This window comes from Salmo salar, chromosome 07, assembly GCF_965601325.2.
Source record: "Salmo salar chromosome 07, fSalSal1, whole genome shotgun sequence".
In the NCBI taxonomy this organism is placed as follows: Eukaryota; Metazoa; Chordata; class Actinopteri; order Salmoniformes; family Salmonidae; genus Salmo; species Salmo salar.
Window position 1 is genome coordinate 74,283,737 of NC_138297.1, and position 21,264 is coordinate 74,305,000.

Consider the following 21,264-nt stretch of genomic DNA (forward strand, 5'->3'; position numbering starts at 1 on the left):
ACCGTCTCCAAGCCTGTCTCTCTCTAACCTCATCCCTTTGTCACTGTGACACCATGGCGTGCCAAATGTGCTGCCAGATCAGCACAAAACACACTGTCCAATGAGACCAAGCACACCACCAAGGGTCGGGAGACGTCCATCAAGCCACAGCATCTCTCTCTGCAGCTCTACATCCTAGCTGTTGGCTGGTTGACCACGGGCTGTTAAGGTTAGGTCAGCCCATTCCCAGGGCGTCGATCCAGAGGGGTCAAAGTGTACTGTGTCTAGAGATAGCACCGCTCTGGAGAGGCTGTGCAGCTCAGCATGATTTGGTATTTTATTAGGATCCACATTAGCTGTTACAAAAGCAGCAGCTACTCTTCCTTGGGGTCGACATGAAACATGAAACGTAATACAGAATGATATAATAGACAAGAACAGCTCAAGGACAGAACTACATACACAATTTCACGATCACAATCACAATTCAAACTGCACAGAAACCTTTAATTCCACCTGCTTTGAAGAATGGCCCTTCTTTCATCACAATAAGACAAACTAGGGGCTATAGCTGAGAGAGTTGGCCCAGAAAGCTGGGCTATGTTTTTAAGCTACTGTACAGAGGAACATTACTCCAGACAGCTAGCTGGCTATGTTTATAAGATACAGAGGAACATTACTCCAGACAGCTAGCTGGCTATGTTTATAAACTACAGAGGAACATTACTCCAGACAGCTAGCTGGCTATGTTTATATACTACAGAGGAACATTACTCCAGACAGCTAGCTGGCTATGTTTATAAACTACAGAGGAACATTACTCCAGACAGCTAGCTGGCTATGTTTATATACTACAGAGGAACATTACTCCAGACAGCTAGCTGGCTATGTTTATATACTACAGAGGAACATTACTCCAGACAGCTAGCTGACTATGTTTATATACTACAGAGGAACATTACTCCAGACAGCTAGCTGGCTATGTTTATAAACTACAGAGGAACATTACTCCAGACAGCTAGCTGGCTATGTTTATATACTACAGAGGAATATTACTCCAGACAGCTAGCTGGCTATGTTTATAAACTACAGAGGAACATTCCTCCAGACAGCTAGCTGGCTATGTTTATAAGATACAGAGGAACATTACTCCAGACAGCTAGCTGGCTATGTTTATATACTACAGAGGAACATTACTCCAGACAGCTAGCTGGCTATGTTTATATACTACAGAGGAACATTACTCCAGACAGCTAGCTGGCTATGTTTATATACTACAGAGGAACATTACTCCAGACAGCTAGCTGGCTATGTTTATATACTACAGAGGAATATTACTCCAGACAGCTAGCTGGCTATGTTTATATACTACAGAGGAACATTACTCCAGACAGCTAGCTGGCTATGTTTATAAGATACAGAGGAACATTACTCCAGACAGCTAGCTGGCTATGTTTATATACTACAGAGGAACATTACTCCAGACAGCTAGCTGACTATGTTTATATACTACAGAGGAACATTACTCCAGACAGCTAGCTGGCTATGTTTATAAACTACAGAGGAACATTACTCCAGACAGCTAGCTGGCTATGTTTATAAGTTACAGAGGAACATTACTCCAGACAGCTAGCTGGCTATGTTTATATACTACAGAGGAACATTACTCCAGACAGCTAGCTGGCTATGTTTATATACTACAGAGGAACATTACTCCAGACAGCTAGCTGGCTATGTTTATATACTACAGAGGAACATTACTCCAGACAGCTAGCTGACTATGTTTATATACTACAGAGGAACATTACTCCAGACAGCTAGCTGGCTATGTTTATATACTACAGAGGAACATTACTCCAGACAGCTAGCTGACTATGTTTATATACTACAGAGGAACATTACTCCAGACAGCTAGCTGGCTATGTTTATAAGATACAGAGGAACATTACTCCAGACAGCTAGCTGGCTATGTTTATATACTACAGAGGAACATTACTCCAGACAGCTAGCTGGCTATGTTTATATACTACAGAGGAACATAACTATAATTCTATGTTTATTAGTTACAGAATAACATAACTATAATTCTATGTTTATAAGATACAGAATAACATAACTATAATTCTATGTTTATAAGTTACAGAATAACATAACTATAATTCTATGTTTATAAGATACAGAATAACATAACTATAATTCTATGTTTATAAGTTACAGAATAACATAACTATAATTCTATGTTTATAAGTTACAGAATAACATAACTATAATTCTATGTTTATAAGTTACAGAATAACATAACTATAATTCTATGTTTATAAGTTACAGAATAACATAACTATAATTCTATGTTTATTAGTTACAGAGGAACATAACTATAATTCTATGTTTATTAGTTACAGAATAACATAACTATAATTCTATGTTTATAAGTTACAGAATAACATAACTATAATTCTATGTTTATAAGATACAGAGGAACATAACTATAATTCTATGTTTATTAGTTACAGAATAACATAACTATAATTCTATGTTTATAAGTTACAGAATAACATAACTATAATTCTATGTTTATAAGTTACAGAATAACATAACTATAATTCTATGTTTATTAGTTACAGAGGAACATAACTATAATTCTATGTTTATTAGTTACAGAATAACATAACTATAATTCTATGTTTATAAGTTACAGAATAACATAACTATAATTCTATGTTTATAAGTTACAGAATAACATAACTATAATTCTATGTTTATTAGTTACAGAGGAACATAACTATAATTCTATGTTTATTAGTTACAGAATAACATAACTATAATTCTATGTTTATTAGTTACAGAGGAACATAACTATAATTCTATGTTTAGTGTGTAATTGCCTGGAGGGGTAAAGTCATGGTGAAAACGACGCACTTCTGAAGGACCAGAGGGAATGTTTTCCTTAGAATCATGATTATGTGTCCCAAATGGCTCCCTATTCCCTATATAGTTCACTACTTTACACCAGAGTCCTATTCCCTATATAGTGCACTACTGTAGACCAGATCCCTATTGTCTATATTGTGCACTACTGTAGACCAGATCCCTATTGTCTATATAGTGCACTACTTTAGACCAGAGCCCTATTCCCTATATAGTGCACTACTTTAGACCAGAGCCCTATTCCCTATATAGTGCACTACTTTAGACCAGAGCCCTATTCCCTATATAGTGCACTACTTTAGACCAGAGCCCTATTCCCTATATAGTGCCCTACTATAGACCAGAGCCTGTATAGGGAATAGGTTGCCATTTGGGAAGCAGATGTGTTGTCTACCCATGAGGAGGACCAGTTGTTAGGTAATTGAAAACTTCTCCTCTCCTCCTCCATCTCTCCAAGCCTCCAAGCTGAACCCCACAACGTCAAACCCAGCCTTGAATCCATATCTCACTGGGCTCTTCAGAACCGGTGGAGCTAAAATAACTAAAGTGATGAACAATACATGTAAAGTATCAAGGAGAGGTTTTTGGTTATTGATCTGGAGGAAAAGTCTTCGATGTGTAATTAGTATTTCTCATGTATTTATGAGGCTTTCCTCAAGGCTGCAGGAAGTGTGTTTTGTGTTTACCGCATCACAGGTTTAATTGAGAAGTTTAACAACTCTTCCATGACTTAATGTTCTACGGTTATGGCTGGTGGTGCCAATGAACCAACCACCATTAAACGACCACTAACATACACTGAAGGAACCACTAACATACACTGAAGGAACCACTAACATACACTGAAGGAACCACTAACATACACTGAAGGAACCACTAACATACACTGAAGGAACCACTAACATACACTGAAGGAACCACTAACATACACTGAAGGAACCACTAACATACACTGAAGGAACCACTAACATACACTGAAGGAACCACTAACATACACTGAAGTTAGAGAACCAGTTCTGTTGAGTTATAACGGTACATTTTGATTTCTACCCAGAGTTGTGCCCTGCTAAACACAGTGCTGTGGACTTACAAACCCAGTTTATAACAGTAAATTGGATTTATTGCCAGCACACTACAGTTATAAATAACAGTATATTAGATTTCTAGACAGTACTGGACAGTATAAATAACAGTATATTAGATTTCTAGACACTACAGTTATAAATAACAGTATATTAGATTTCTAGACAGTACTATACAGTATAAATAACAGTATATTAGATTTATAGACAGGACAGTTGTAAATAACAGTATATTAGACTTCTAGACAGGACAGGACAGTATAAATAACAGTATATTAGATTTCCAGACAGTACTGGACAGTTATAAATAACAGTATATTCGATTTCTAGACAATACAGTTATAAATAACAGTATATTAGATTTCTAGACAGTACTGGACAGTATAAATAACAGTATATTAGATTTCTAGACTGGACAGTATAAATAACAGTATATTAGATTTCTAGACAGTACTGGACAGTATAAATAACAGTATATTAGATTTCTAGACTGGACAGTATAAATAACAGTATATTATATTTCTAGACAGGACAGTTATAAATAACAGTATATTAGATTTCTAGACAGTACTGGACAGTATAAATAACAGTATATTAGATTTCTAGACAGGACAGTTATAAATAACAGTATATTAGATTTCTAGACAGGACAGTATAAATAACAGTATATTAGATTTCTAGACAGTACAGTTATAAATAACAGTATGTTAGATTTCCAGACAGTACTGGACAGTTATAAATAATAATATGTTAGATTTCTAGACAGTACTGGACAGTTATAAATAATAGTATATTAGATTTCTAGACAGTACTGGACAGTTATAAATAACAGTATATTAGATTTCTAGACAGTATAAATAACAGTATATTAGATTTCTAGACAGTATAAATAACAGTATATTAGATTTCTAGACAGTTATAAATAACAGTATATTAGATTTCTAGACAGGACAGTTATAAATAACAGTATATTAGATTTCTAGACAGTACTGGACAGTATAAATAACAGTATATTAGATTTCTAGACAGTTATAAATAACAGTATATTAGATTTCTAGACAGGACAGTTATAAATAACAGTATATTAGACTTCTAGACAGTACTGGACAGTATAAATAACAGTATATTAGATTTCTAGACAGTATAAATAACAGTATATTAGATTTCTAGACAGTATAAATAACAGTATATTAGACTTCTAGACAGGACAGTATAAATAACAGTATATTAGACTTCTAGACAGTACTGGACAGTTATAAATAACAGTATATTAGATTTCTAGACAGTATAAATAACAGTATATTAGATTTCTAGACAGTATAAATAACAGTATATTAGACTTCTAGACAGTACTGGACAGTTATAAATAACAGTATATTAGATTTCTAGACAGTATAAATAACAGTATATTAGACTTCTAGACAGGACAGTATAAAGAACAGTATATTAGACTTCTAGACAGTACTGGACAGTTATAAATAACAGTATATTAGATTTCTAGACAGTATAAATAACAGTATATTAGACTTCTAGACAGGACAGTATAAATAACAGTATATTAAACTTCTAGACAGGACTGGACAGTTATAAACTCAGTTCTGTGGACTTATAGGAGTGCATTAGTCCTGCTGACATCAATTAGCATTGGAGAGGTGGCCAGGAGACCGGACGCTTGCTGTGTATTTCACAGGAAGTGAACTGTGAAACTAACGGCTTTATTTTTAATCCGTCAGTATTTGGAGTTTTTTTCCTCTGAGACCTCTCTCTCTCTCTCTCTCTCTCTCAGCTCTCTTTCCTCTCTCTCTCTGCTCCCTTCATCATTCTCTCTCTCCAGGGTCATAGAGAGAGCAGAGAGAGTGAGGGGGAGTAAAGAGAGGTCTTCACAGCTCTGAATGGACCACGACCCCCCTGGAGACACACTGTTTTTCTTTCTATCCACAAACATCCTTGGCTCTTCTCTCATGGAGCTACTTTAGTGCCATTAATATCAAGCAACACTTCTGAAGTCCAGAATAAAACCCAAAAGTACAGTCACCCACTACCGATGTGTGTAGATCACCTGGGTGATACACAGCCACCATTTTGTGCCAGAACGCTCACCACACATCATGGTGTTGAGGAGTGATCTGTCTGATGCACAGCCACCATTTTGTGCCAGAACGCTCACCACACATCATGGTGTTGAGGAGTGATCTGTCTGATGCACAGCCACCATTTTGTGCCAGAACGCTCACCACACATCATGGTGTTGAGGAGTGATCTGTCTGATGCACAGCCACCATTTTGTGCCAGAACACTCACCACACATCATGGTGTTGAGGTGAGGAGTGATCTGTCTGATGCACAGCCACCATTTTGTGCCAGAACGCTCACCACACATCAGCTATCATGGTGTTGAGGAGTGATCTGTCTGATGCACAGCCACCATTTTGTGCCAGAACACTCACCACACATCAGCTGTCATGGTGTTGAGGTGAGGAGTGATCTGTCTGATGCACAGCCACCATTTTGTGCCAGAACACTCACCACACATCAGCTAACATGGTGTTGAGGTGAGGAGTGATCTGTCTGATGCACAGCCACCATTTTGTGCCAGAACACTCACCATGTTAGTCAGTTAGGAGTGAGGGGGATGATTATGTGGTCATAATGTAATTTAGCCAGGACACTGAGGTTAACACCTTTTAGTATCACATTAAATGTCAACAAATCAGGACATCCATTTATCATCCCATCCCAAAGATGGCACCCTACACAGGGCAAAGTCACCATCGATGGTTGGGACGTTGGACTAGTAACCCAAAGGTTGCAAGATCGAATCCCCGAGCTGACAAGGTAAAAATCTGTCGTTCTGCCCCCTGAACAAGACAGTTAACCCACTGTTCCTAGGCCGTCATTGAAAATAAGATTTTTGTTTTTAACTGACTTGCCTAGTTAAATAAAGGTAAAAAATAAATAAAAAACTGCCCTAGAGCATTAGATTAGAAGACCAAACAGAAGAGTGGCTCCTACTGGCCCTCCAACACCACTTCCAGGAGCATCTGGTCTCCCATCCAGGGACTGACCAGGACCAACCCTGCTTAGCTTCAGCAGCAAGACCAGCAGTGGGATGCAGGGTGGTACGCTGCTGGAATTAATGGCGCAAAACTCGCAACTGCCAAAAAAAACAAAAACAGACTGTAAAAACAAAGGCTGAATTAAATCAAATTGTATTGGTCACATGTTTTAGCAGATGTTATTTCAAAGTGAAATGCTTGTGTTCCTAGCTTCAGAAGTGCCAGGGCAACAAGCGAAGATGGGGACAATAGCAGGCAAAGAGGGAGATTGTGTTTAATCACCGTGGTGTTATCCTTAACAATCCTCTGGATAAGAGCATCTGCTAAATAACTCAAAGGTTTCAATGTTTCAACAGGAGAAGAAGAAATGTCCCATTCATTTACAATACATTTGTTCTCGCATTTCATTTCCTTGCAATGAATGTTCTAATTTTTTTTCTCTCTACTTTTTTTTGGGGGGGGGTTTATCATTTTTCAATATCATTATTTTTGTTTTTTGCAATACATCAAATGTTGTTCTGGACTTCAGAAGTTTTTTGCTTGATATTAGGACACGAAAGTAACTACATACAGTGAGGGGGAAAAAGTATTTTATCCCCTGCTGATTTTGTACGTTTGCCCACTGACAAAGAAATGATCAGTCTATAATTTTAATGGTAGGTTTATTTGAACAGTGAGAGACAGAATAACAAATAAATCCAGAAAAATGCATGTCAAAAATGTTATAAAATGATTTGCATTTTAATGAGGGAAATAAGTATTTGACCCCCTCTCAATCAGAAAGATTTCTGGCTCCCAGGTGTCTTTTATACAGGTAACGAGCTGAGATTAGGAGCACACTCTTAAAAGGAGTGCTCCTAATCTCAGCTTGTTACCTGTATAAAAGACACCTGTCCACAGAAGCAATCAATCAATCAGATTCCAAACTCTCCACCATGGCCAAGACCAAAGAGCTCTCCAAGGATGTCAGGGACAAGATTGTAGACCTACACAAGGCTGGAATGGGCTACAAGACCATCGCCAAGCAGCTTGGTGAGAAGGTGACAACAGTTGGTGCAATTATTCGCAAATGGAAGAAACACAAAAGAACTGTCAATTTCCCTCGGCCTGGGGCTCCATGCAAGATCTCACCTCGTGGAGTTGCAATGATCATGAGAACGGTGAGGAATCAGCCCAGAACTACACGGGAGGATCTTGTCAATGATCTCAAGGCAACTGGGACCATAGTCACCAAGAAAACAATTGGTAACACACTACGCCATGAAGGACTGAAATCCTGCAGCGCCCGCAAGGTGCTCAAGACAGCACGTATACATGCCCGTCTGAAGTTTGCCAATGAACATCTGAATGACTCAGAGGACAACTGGATGAAAATGTTGTGGTCAGATGAGACCAAAATGGAGCTCTTTGACATCAACTCAACTCGCCGTGTTTGGAGGAGAAGGAATGCTGCCTATGACCCCAAGAACACCATCCCCACCGTCAAACATGGAGGTGGAAACATTATGCTTTGGGGGTGTTTTTCTGCTAAGGGGACAGGACAACTTCACCACATCAAAGGGACAATGGACGTGGCCATGTTCCGTCAAATCTTGGGTGAGAACCTCCTTCCCTCAGCCAGGGCATTGAAAATGGGTCGTGGATGGATATTCCAGCATGACAATGACCCAAAACACACGGCCAAGGCAACAAAACTAGAAGAAACGTCTAACCTCTGTGATTGCCAACAAGGGTTTTGCCACCAAGTACTAAGTCATGTTTTGCAGAGGGGTCAAATACTTATTTCCCTCATTAAAATGCAAATCATTTTATAACATTTTTGACATGTTTTTCTGGATTTTTTTGTTGTTATTCTGTCTCTCACTGTTCAAATAAACCTACCATTAAAATGATAGACTGATCATTTCTTTGTCAGTGGGCAAACGTACAAAATCAGCAAGGGATCAAATACTTTTTTCATTCACTGTATTCTCTCATGTCTGAGGACATATGGGGGAAAAAGAGAAGAAGGAGAAATTGATACGAGCTGAAATTTGAGCCTGGTGCGCGTAGCTATAGCCTGCGGCTCTCCTCTCAGTATCCAGGATATTGATTGAACGGTATCTGTGTGCTCGAAGGCTGGAGATGCATCACTTGGACCTGACTGCTAATTTGAAACTTCAGCCTCCATTAGGTCTTTTGACATTCAGCCCCACTGCTGCTGCTGTTGTGAAAGCTTTAACATCTCCTCTTAGTACAGTGACATGAAACATCACTGATGCTAGGCTGATATATATACTAATCACTGATGCTAGGCTGATATATATACTAATCACTGATGCTAGGCTGATATACTAATCACTGATGCTAGGCTGATATATATACTAATCACTGATGCTAGGCTGATATACTAATCACTGATGCTAGGCTGATATATATACTAATCACTGATGCTAGGCTGATATATATACTAACCACTGATGCTAGGCTGATATATATACTAACCACTGATGCTAGGCTGATATATATACTAATCACTGATGCTAGGCTGATATATATACTAATCACTGATGCTAGGCTGATATATATACTAACCACTGATGCTAGGCTGATATATATACTAACCACTGATGCTAGGCTGATATATATACTAACCACTGATGCTAGGCTGATATATATACTAATCACTGATGCTAGGCTGATATATATACTAACCACTGATGCTAGACTGATATATATATATATATATATATATATATATATACTAATCACTAATCACTGACATTACTCCTTGTCTGAAGTGCTTCTTCTGCAGTCATAGTGCTCTGGTTTCATCTTTCCTCATATCACATCCAGCAATGTCAGTGATTCGTATTGATTCACAGAGAGAAGTTGTGCCGAGTTAAGAGTTGAGTTTAAGTTGAGAATCCTGCTGAGTCTATACCCTGTAGTGATGATATCCTGCTGTTAGGCTTGTATCAATTCTGCCTGAGCTTTAGCCAGCTGACGATCAGTTGGCTTGAACACATACAGATCTGGTACCAGGTGAATGGCTTATTGCAGTGGTCTTAAACTCGTGGCCTACGAGCCGCAACATGGCCAGTGAGCTGATTTAACGTGGCCCTCAGTTATCTTAATGAATGTGGCACTATTAGTTCTAATCAACTTCCTGTTTCTCTGTCTCCTCCCCGTCTACAGTGAAGCCCCTCCCCCTGTCACCCCTGTTGCCTCAGTTGTCCACGTTGACGGCCAGGGGCGGGGCCTTGGGAGGGGGTGTGTCTAGGGAGGCGTTGGAGCTGAGGGTCCGTGAGGTCGAAGAGGAGAACCAGCTTCTCCGCCGTGAACTCAGCCGACCCCCCCGGAGCCCTGCTGGCCCTGCTCCGCATCACGCCAATCACCGCGGCAACCAGAGCAAGACTCACTCGGAGGAGGGAACAGGGGACAACGAGGCGGGGCTTAAAGCTGGCTCCTCGGGCAACAGGTCAGACTGTGTGCAGCAGCCAGCGGTAGACAAGTGTGAGGTGAGTTACACTAGGAGGTAATAAGGTAAGATAAGACTGGTAGAGAAGTGTGAGGTGAGTTACACTAGGAGGTAATAAGGTAAGATAAGACTGGTAGATTAGTGTGAGGTGAGTTACACTAGGAGGTAATAAGGTAAGATAAGACTGGTAGATTAGTGTGAGGTGAGTTACACTAGGAGGTAATAAGGTAAGATAAGACCTGGTAGATTAGTGTGAGGTGAGTTACACTAGGAGGTAATAAGGTAAGATAAGACTGGTAGATTAGTGTGAGGTGAGTTACACTAGGAGGTAATAAGGTAAGATAAGACTGGTAGATTAGTGTGAGGTGAGTTACACTAGGAGGTAATAAGGTAAGATAAGACTAGTGTGAGGTGAGTTACACTAGGAGGTAATAAGGTAAGATAAGACTGGTAGATTAGTGTGAGGTGAGTTACACTAGGAGGTAATAAGGTAAGATAAGACTGGTAGATTAGTGTGAGGTGAGTTACACTAGGAGGTAATAAGGTAAGATAAGACTGGTAGATTAGTGTGAGGTGAGTTACACTAGGAGGTAATAAGGTAAGATAAGACTGGTAGATTAGTGTGAGGTGAGTTACACTAGGTGGTAATAAGGTAAGATAAGACTGGTAGAGAAGTGTGAGGTGAGTTACACTAGGTGGTAATAAGGTAAGATAAGACTGGTAGAGAAGTGTGAGGTGAGTTACACTAGGAGGTAATAAGGTAAGATAAGACGGTCTGTTTAGTGGGTTTGCCTCTCCAACAGTTGATCCTGACAGTACTGTGGTTGCAGTGGGCAACAGAGTATTAATGTGGGTTTGTCTCTCCTACAGTTGATCCTGACAGTACTGTGCACATGGGTATTGATTCTCTACCAGCCAGTAATGTAACCTTCAGCACTGCATGTAGTCCATTCGCTTTATGCCTATACCTAAGGTCATCCAAACATCTAACACACCTTTTCTATTTTCTATTTGATATATAAAGTAATCTACTTTTGTATTTTTATTTAGTCATTTACCAGAGCCAACTTATAGTAAGGGGTGCATACATTTTCATACTGGTCAGTCAGTCTTGGAAAAATTGTCAAAGACTTCAGTCACCCAAGTCATAGACTGTTCTCTCTGCTGCTTTGCTTTATCTTGGCCAGGTCGCAGTTGTAAATGAGAATTTGTTCTCAACTAGCCTACCTGGTTAAATAAAGGTGAAATAAAAAAAAATATATATCCCAAAAAGTCAGTTTAGTTGGCGCCATCGATTTGAGTAATCTACTCGTTCAACGCGCAGAGAAAGGAATCCGAAAATCTACCCCTAAACTTTGTTTCAACAAGTCAAAATACATTTCTATTTACTCCTCAGATACCCGAAAATGTAATCAAACTATAATATTTATTCCGGAAAGTAGTATGTTCAAAAGGAAACCGATTTTAGCAGGTGCGTCCTTTCTTCATGGCGCTCGCAAGCACGAATTTCCAAGACTGTCCACCTTTACTAAAACTGTTATTTCTTCTTCGTTTTTGAAGTTACAAGCCTGAAACCTTAAACATAGACTGCTGCTGACACCCTGTGGAAGCCATAGGAATTGCACCCAGGGAGCTAATTTCCAGTATGCCCTTATACCTTCCATTGTAAGAGCATGGTCTCTCAAAAAAATTCTGGTTGGCTTTTCTTTGGATTATCTCCTACCATATCTATTGTGTTATATTCTCCTGCATTATTTTAACATTTCTACAAACGCCAAAATGTTTTCTTTCCAATGGTACAAATTATATGCATATCCTGGCTTCAGGGCCTGAGCAACAGCCTGGTTGTATAACAGCCTGGTCATATTAAAGCCTGGTCGTATTAAAGCCTGGTCGTATTAAAGCCTGGTCATATTAAAGATCTGGTCGTATTAAAGCCTGGTCGTATTAAAGCCTGGTCATATTAAAGCCTGGTCGTATTAAAGCCTGGTTGTATTACAGCCTGGTCATATTAAAGCCTGGTCGTATTAAAGCCTGGTCGTATTAAAGCCTGGACGTATTAAAGCCTGGTCATATTGAAGGTCTGGTTGTATTAAAGCCTGGTCATATTAAAGCCTGGTCATATTAAAGCCTGGTCATATTAAAGATCTGGTCGTATTGAAGGTCTGGTCGTATTAAAGCCTGGTCATATTAAAGCCTGGTCATATTGAAGGTCTGGTTGTATTAAAGCCTGGTCATATTAAAGCCTGGTCATATTAAAGCCTGGTCATATTAAAGATCTGGTCGTATTGAAGGTCTGGTCGTATTAAAGCCTGGTCATATTAAAGCCTGGTCGTATTAAAGCCTGGTCATATTAAAGATCTGGTCGTATTGAAGGTCTGGTTGTATTAAAGCCTGGTCGTTTTAAAGCCTGGACATATTGAAGCCTTCCCCAAGCCTTTCCCATTTCTCCTTTTCCCAAATCCAGTCAGCTGATGTTCTGAAAGAGCTGCAAAATCTGGACCCCTACAAATCAGCCGGGCTAGACAATCTGGACCCTTTCTTTCTAAAATCATCTGCCGAAATTGTTGCAACCCCTATTACTAGCCTGTTCAACCTCTCTTTCGTGTCGTCTGAGAATTCCAAAGATTGGAAAGCTGCTGCTGTCATCCCCCTCTTCAAAGGAGGGGATACTCTTGACCCAGACTGCTACAGACCTATATCCATCCTACCCTGCCTTTCTAAGGTCTTCGAAAGCCAAGTCAACAAACAGATTACCGACCATTTCGAATCCCACTGCACCTTCTCCGCTACGCAATCTGGTTTCAGAGCTGGTCATGGGTGCACCTCAGCCACGCTCAAGGTCCTAAACGATATCTTAACCTCCATCGATAAGAGACATTACTGTGCTGCCGTATTCATTGACCTGGCCAAGGCTTTCGACTCTGTCAATCACCACATCCTCATCGGCAGACTCAATGGCCTTGGTTTCTCAAATGATTGCCTCGCCTGGTTCACCAACTACTTCTCTGATAGAGTTCAATGTGTCAAATCGGATGGCCTGTTGTCCGGGCCTCTGGTAGTCTCTATGGGGGTGCCACAGGGTTCAATTCTTGGGCCAACTCTTTTCTCTGTATACATCAATGATGTCGCTCTTGCTGCTGGTGAGTCTCTGATCCACCTCTACGCAGACGACACCATTCTGTATACTTCTGGCCCTTCTTTGGACACTGTGTTAACAACCCTCCAGACGAGCTTCAATGCCATACAACTCTCCTTCCGTGGCCTCCAACTGCTCTTAAATACAAGTAAAACTAAATGCATGCTCTTCAACCGATCGCTGCCCGCACCTGCCCGCCCGTCCAGCATCACTACTCTGGACGGTTCTGACTTAGAATATGTGAACAACTACAAATAGCTAGGTGTCTGGTTAGACTGTAAACTCTCCTTCCAGACTCACATCAAACATCTCCAATCCAAAGTTAAATCTGGAATTGGCTTCCTATTTCGCAACAAAGCATCCTTCACTCATGCTGCCAAAAATCTCTGAAACTGGAAACACTTATCTCCCTCACTAGCTTTAAGCACCAGCTGTCAGAGCAGCTCACAGATCACTGCACCTGTACATAGCCCATCTATAATTTAGCCCAAACAACTACCTCTTCCCCTACTGTATTTATTTAGTTTATTTTGCTCCTTTGCACCCCATTATTTCTATTTCTACTTTGCTCTTTCTTCCACTACAAATCTACCATTCCAGTGTTTTACTTGCTATATTGTATTTACTTCGCCACCATGGCCTTTTTTGCCTTTACCTCCCTTATCTCACCTCATTTGCTCACATTGTATATAGACTTATTTTTCTACTGTATTATTGACTGTATGTTTGTTTTACTCCATGTGTAACTCTGTGTTGTATGTGTCGAACTGCTTTGCTTTATCTTGGCCAGGTCGCAATTGTAAATGAGAATTTGTTCTCAACTTGCCTACCTGGTTAAATAAAGGACTTGTTCTCAACTAGCCTACCTGGATAAATAAAGGTGAAATAAAAAATTTTTTATAAAAAAAGGTCTTGTCATATTAAAGCCTGGTCATATTAAAGGTCTTGTCATATTAAAGCCTGGTCATATTAAAGCCTGGTCATATTGAAGTTCTGGTTGTATTAAAGCCTGGTCGTATTAAGGCCTGGACATATTAAAGCCTGGTCATATTGAAGTTCTGGTCGTATTAAAGCCTGGTCATATTGAAGGTTTGGTCATATTAAAGCCTGGTCGTATTAAAGCCTGGTCGTATTAAAGCCTGGTCGTATTAAAGCCTGGTCGTATTAAAGCCTTGTCATATTAAAGCCTTGTCATATTAAAGCCTGGTCATATTAAAGCCTGGTCGTATTAAAGCCTGGTCATATTAAAGCCTGGTCATATTGAAGGTCTGGTTGTATTAAAGCCTGGTCATATTGAAAGCCTGGTCATATGGAAGTTCTGGTTGTATTAAAGCCTGGACATATTAAAGCCTGGTCATATTAAAGCCTGGTCATATTGAAGTTCTGGTCATATTAAAGCCTGGTCATATTGAAGGTCTGGTTGTATTAAAGCCTGGTCATATTAAAGCCTGGTCATATTAAAGCCTGGTCATAGTGAAGTTCTGGTCATATTAAAGCCTGGTCATATTAAAGCCTGGTCATATTGAAGTTCTGGTCATATTAAAGCCTGGTCATATTGAAGGTCTGGTTGTATTAAAGCCTGGTCATATTAAAGCCTGGTCATATTAAAGCCTGGTCATATTAAAGCCTGGTCGTATTAAAGCCTGGTCATATTAAAGCCTGGTCATATTGAAGGTCTGGTTGTATTAAAGCCTGGTCATATTGAAAGCCTGGTCATATTGAAAGCCTGGTCATATGGAAGTTCTGGTTGTATTAAAGCCTGGACGTATTAAAGCCTGGTCATATTAAAGCCTGGTCATATTGAAGGTCTGGTTGTATTAAAGCCTGGTCATTTTGAAGATCCGGTCATATTAAAGCCTGGTCGTATTAAAGCCTGGTCATATTGAAGCCTGGTCATATTGAAGGTCTGGTTGTATTAAAGCCTGGTCATTTTGAAGATCCGGTCATATTAAAGCCTGGACGTATTGAATGTTATGATATTATGGCTCATTAAGTGTCTCTCTGTCAGAGGTCATTCCAACAGCAGGTTTGTTGGAGGGTCTTCGTGCTGTGATGTTAGTGCTGTGATGTTACAGTAAATCTCTTCAATATGCCCTCTGTTGTGTCTATACATTATACCAATTTCAGACACTTTCATCACTAAGGCTCTGACAAAGGGCATGATGGGTATTACCAGCTACACTATGCTTTGAGCAGTCCTTATTGGCCCATCTCTACTGTCTGTGATCACTGTCTGTGTTTGTAGAGAAGACCATAGATAATGTGCTAACAGGCTAACAGTGTGTGTTTGTAGTGAAGACCATAGATAATGTGCTAACAGGCTAACAGTGTGTGTTTCTAGAGAAGACCATAGATAATGTGCTAACAGGCTAACAGTGTGTGTTTCTAGAGAAGACCATAGATAATGTGCTAACAGGCTAACAGTGAGCGTTTCTAGAGAAGGCCATAGATAATGTGCTAACAGGCTAACAGTGTGTGTTTCTAGAGAAGACCATAGATAATGTGCTAACAGGCTAACAGTGAGCGTTTCTAGAGAAGGCCATAGATAATGTGCTAACAGGCTAACAGTGTGTGTTTGTAGTGAAGACCATAGATAATGTGCTAACAGGCTAACAGTGAGCGTTTCTAGAGAAGGCCATAGATAATGTGCTAACAGGCTAACAGTGTGTGTTTGTAGTGAAGACCATAGATAATGTGCTAACAGGCTAACAGTGAGCGTTTCTAGAGAAGGCCATAGATAATGTGCTAACAGGCTAACAGTGTGTGTTTGTAGTGAAGACCATAGATAATGTGCTAACAGGCTAACAGTGAGCGTTTCTAGAGAAGGCCATAGATAATGTGCTAACAGGCTAACAGTGTGTGTTTGTAGTGAAGACCATAGATAATGTGCTAACAGGCTAACAGTGAGCGTTTCTAGAGAAGGCCATAGATAATGTGCTAACAGGCTAACAGTGTGTGTTTGTAGTGAAGACCATAGATAATGTGCTAACAGGCTAACAGTGTGTGTTTCTAGAGAAGACCATAGATAATGTGCTAACAGGCTAACAGTGTGTGTTTGTAGTGAAGATTATAGATAATGTGCTAACAGTGAGCGTTTCTAGAGAAGGCCATAGATAATGTGCTGACAGGCTAACAGTGTGTGTTTGTAGTGAAGACCATAGATAATGTGCCAACAGTGTGTGTTTCTAGAGAAGACCATAGATAATGAACTAACAGTGAGCGTTTGTAGAGAAGGACCAGAGATTTTTTTATTTATTTGAGAGATGAGATGAGACTACGAGGACCCTGTCTGAGTCACTCCTTCTCCCAGCTTTCCAACAACCCTCTGATTGGGTGATACCCTACTACAGGCATTTAGAGAATAAATTATTTGAGAAGAGAGGAGAGACAGAAGAAAGGATTTGAGAAGAGAGAAGAGATGCTGGAACAGGCTGTAGAAACTCTTCTTTTACATCAGTAGAAGAGACTGAAATGGACTTCAGTAGGATTCATATAGGAGTCAGATAAGAGTCATTTAGGAGTCATTTAAGAGTCATTTAGGAGTCATTTTAAGAGTCATTTTAAGAGTCATTTAAGAGTCATTTAAGAGTCATTTAAGAGTCATATAGGAGTCATAGGAGTCATTTAGGAGTCAGATAAGAGTCATTTAGGAGTCATATAAGGTTGCCAAATATATTAATCTTCCAATTCAACTCAACAGGACAACAGGAGCAGTGCTGTGCATTTCGACTCCCTGTTGATGTGTTTGTTGGTCCTCAGTCACACGGTCGCGTCGTTACCGTTGTTATTACCGTTCTACAGACTCCGCAGCATATTGATGCCCAACGGTAGACTGATGCCCAGTCATTATGAACAGGGATTATGACTGTTTGATACAAATGACACTATAGTGGCCTGGAAATATGTTGACATTTAGGCAAGTAGGCATATAATGAATCGGAAACAACTTTGCCGTCATTGTGATTCTTTAAAATGTACTTTAGAGAGACGGCAGTGTTGTCATTAGCTAGCGAAATTTGTTAAAAATAGCTAACGATGCTAACGTTAGCTAGCTACGTTACTGTTGTCCCTTCGATCTCAGTTAGCTGGCTAACGTTATACTGCGTCTAAAGTCAATCTGGCGTCATCACAATGATGACAAAAAGGTTTCCACACTTCCTCACTCTGTCCCTGCCTCGTTATCCACACTTCCTCACTCTGTCCCTCCCTCGTTATCCACACTTCCTCACTCTGTCCCTGCCTCATTATCCACACTTTCTCACTCTGTCCCTCCCTCGTTATCCACACTTCCTCACTCTGTCCCTCCCTCGTTATCCACACTTCCTCACTCTGTCCCTCCCTCGTTATCCACACTTCCTCACTCTGTCCCTCCCTCGTTATCCACACTTTACGCTCTAACCACATGGCTACCCTGCCGCCCCCATGTATAAATGGCTTTAGCCTGGTGCTAACGTTGAACTTTCCTAGACTTATTGGTCCCTAGAGGGCAGTAGATGAATAACCCTGGGCTTGATCTAGTTATTGGTAAATTCACATACTGTATTCTTCCCCTGGTGCTACTATAGTGGATTCTAATGTGGGATTTAGTCTTGATGTGGGATAAACACTATTCCCTCTGAAATAATTACCTAAACTAAATGGTGCTTAGTGTTCAGAGACATGTGATAAGGGGGTTCTGTTAGTGCTACAAGCAGAGTACAAATCATGTTGGACTTTGTGGAAAATAATGTTCTTTCCTTTCTCTCTCTCTCTCTGTCTCGATCCCTCTCTGTCTCTCTACCTCTCTCTCTGTCTCTCTCTCTGTCTCGATCCCTCTCTGTCTCTCTACCTCTCTCTCTGTCTCGATCCCTCTCTGTCTCTCTACCTCTCTCTCTCTGTCTCTCTCTCTCTCTGTCTCGATCCCGCTGTCTCTCTACCTCTCTCTCTCTGTCTCTCTCTCTGTCTCTCCCTCGATCTCTCTCTCTCTGTCTTTCTCCCTCTATCGCTCTCTCTCTCTGTCTCTCCCTTGATCTCGCTCTCTCTCCCTCTCTCTCTCTGTCTCTCTCCCTCTCTCTCTCTCTCTCTCTCTCTCTCTCTCTCCTGCTCTCTCTCCCGCTCTCTATCTCTCTCTCCCTGTCTCTCTCTCCCTCTCTCTCTCTCCCCCGCTATCTCTGTCTCTCTTTCTCTCCCGCTCTCTCTCTCTGTCTCTCTCCCTCTCTCTCTCTCTCTCTCTCTCCCGCTCTCTCTCCCACTGTCTCTCTCTCTCGCTCTCTCTACCTCGATCTCTCTCTGTCTCCCCCGCTGTCTCTCTCTCTCTCTCTCTCTCTCTCCCGCTCTCTCTCTCTCTCCCACTGTCTCTCTCTCTCTCTACCTCGATCTCTCTCTGTCTCCCCCGCTGTCTCTCTCTCTCTCTCTCTTCCGTTCTCTCTCTCTCTCTCTCTCTCTCTCTCTCTCTCTCTCTCTCTCTCTCTCTCTCCTCTCAGACCATTCACGTGGCCATCGTGTGTGCCGGGTACAACGCCAGTCGTGATGTGGTGACACTCGTCAAGTCAGTCCTTTTTCACAGGTAGGTACACGCACAGCTGGGCCTGTCTGCAGCCCTCCTCTCTCAGCAGACTGAATATGCTGCCGCCTACTCTCGGTTGCATGGCAACGCCACCACCTCAGTGAACCCCCTGGCTCTGTGTGTGTGTGTGTGTGTGTGTGTGTGTGTGTGTGTGTGTGTGTGTGTGTGTGTGTGTGTGTGTGTGTGTGTGTGTGTGTGTGTGTGATTTTTATTGTAAATAAGAACAGAATACATTGCTAAACACTTCTACATTAACCTCTACGGGATGGGTGTCCCTAAACCGGTTCGGTTGTTGCTAACGTGACAATAATGACGTTGTAAACAACAGCCAACTTTCCCGGGACATAGACATGTCTTATATGGGCAGAAAGTTTCAATTCTTGTTAATCTAACTGCAGTGTCCAATTAACAGTAACTATTACAGTGAAAAAGTACCATGCTATTATTTGAGGAGAGTGCACAACAACAAAACAATTTTATCACGGAAACTGGTTTGATACGTGGACCTCTGAAGGTAAATAATGTACTTACATTCAGTAATCTAAATAATGTACTTACATTCAGTAATCTAAATAATGTACTTACATTCAGTAATCTAAATAATGTACTTACATTCAGTAATCTTGATCTGATTTGTCATCCTGAGAGTCCCAGGATTAAAATGTAAAACAATTTTGTTTGATTAAAAACAATTTTTATGTTCAAATGTGGGAACTGGGTTCTACAGTTCGATGTATGAGTTAGAGAACTTACGTCAGTTATGATTCGAGTGTCGTCCGTTTCGGGAAAGTACCTGCGTAACTGATTCTGTGGATCAGAAACATTGTTTTTCTGTGTGGATCAGACACATTGTTATTCTGTGGATCAGACACATTGTTATTCTGTGGATCAGACACATTGTTATTCTGTGTGGATCAGACACATTGTTATTCTGTGTGGATCAGACACATTGTTATTCTGTGTGGATCAGACACATTGTTATTCTGTGTGGATCAGACACATTGTTATTCTGTGTGGATCAGACACATTGTTATACTGTGTGGATCAGACACATTGTTATTCTGTGGATCAGACACATTGTTATTCTGTGGATCAGACACATTGTTATTCTGTGTGGATCAGACACATTGTTATTCTGTGTGGATCAGACACATTGTTATTCTGTGTGGATCAGACACATTGTTATTCTGTGTGGATCAGACACATTGTTATTCTGTTTGGATCAGACACATTGTAATTTTGTTTGGATCAGACACATTGTTATTCTGTGTGGATCAGACACATTGTTATTCTGTGTGGATCAGACACATTGTTATTCTGTGTGGATCAGACACATTGTTATTCTGTGTGGATCAGACACATTGTTATACTGTGGATCAGACACATTGTTATTCTGTGGATCAGACACATTGTTATTCTGTAGATCAGACACATTGTTATTCTGTGTGGATCAGACACATTGCTATTCTAGACACATTGTTATTCTGTGTGGATCAGACACATTCTGTGTGGATCAGACACATTGTTATTCTGTGTGGATCAGACACATTGTTATTCTGTGTGGATCAGACACATTGTTATTCTGTGTGGATCAGACACATTGTTATTCTGTGGATCAGACACATTGTTATTCTAGACACATTGTTATTCTGTGGAGCAGACACATTGTTATTCTAGACACATTGTTATTCTGTGTGGATTAGACACATTGTTATTCTGTGTGGATCAGACACATTGTTATTCTGTGTGGATCAGACACATTGTTATTCTGTGTGGATCAGACACATTGTTATTCTGTGTGGATCAGACACATTGTTATTGTGTGGATCAGACACATTGTTATTCTGTGTGGATCAGACACATTGTTATTCTGTGTGGATCAGACACATTGTTATTCTGTGGATCAGACACATTGTTATTCTGTGGATCAGACACATTGTTATTCTGTGTGGATCAGACACATTGTTATTCTGTGTGGATCAGACACATTGTTATTCTGTGTGGATCAGACACATTGTTATTCTGTGTGGATCAGATACATTGTTATTCTGTGGATCAGACACATTGTTATTCTG

At 40.4% G+C, this 21,264-nt stretch overlaps 1 protein-coding gene across 1 annotated transcript in view; it reads left to right on the forward strand.

Moving 5' to 3' along the window:
- Window positions 1-21,264, forward strand: part of LOC106598122 (xylosyl- and glucuronyltransferase LARGE1) — a 175,360-nt gene that overhangs the window by 58,167 nt on the left and 95,929 nt on the right. The window contains exons 3-4 of the mRNA XM_082977243.1: window positions 10,223-10,545; window positions 19,107-19,189. Coding sequence (XP_082833369.1) covers window positions 10,223-10,545; window positions 19,107-19,189 — 406 coding nt within the window. The remainder of the gene's footprint in view (window positions 1-10,222; window positions 10,546-19,106; window positions 19,190-21,264) is intronic.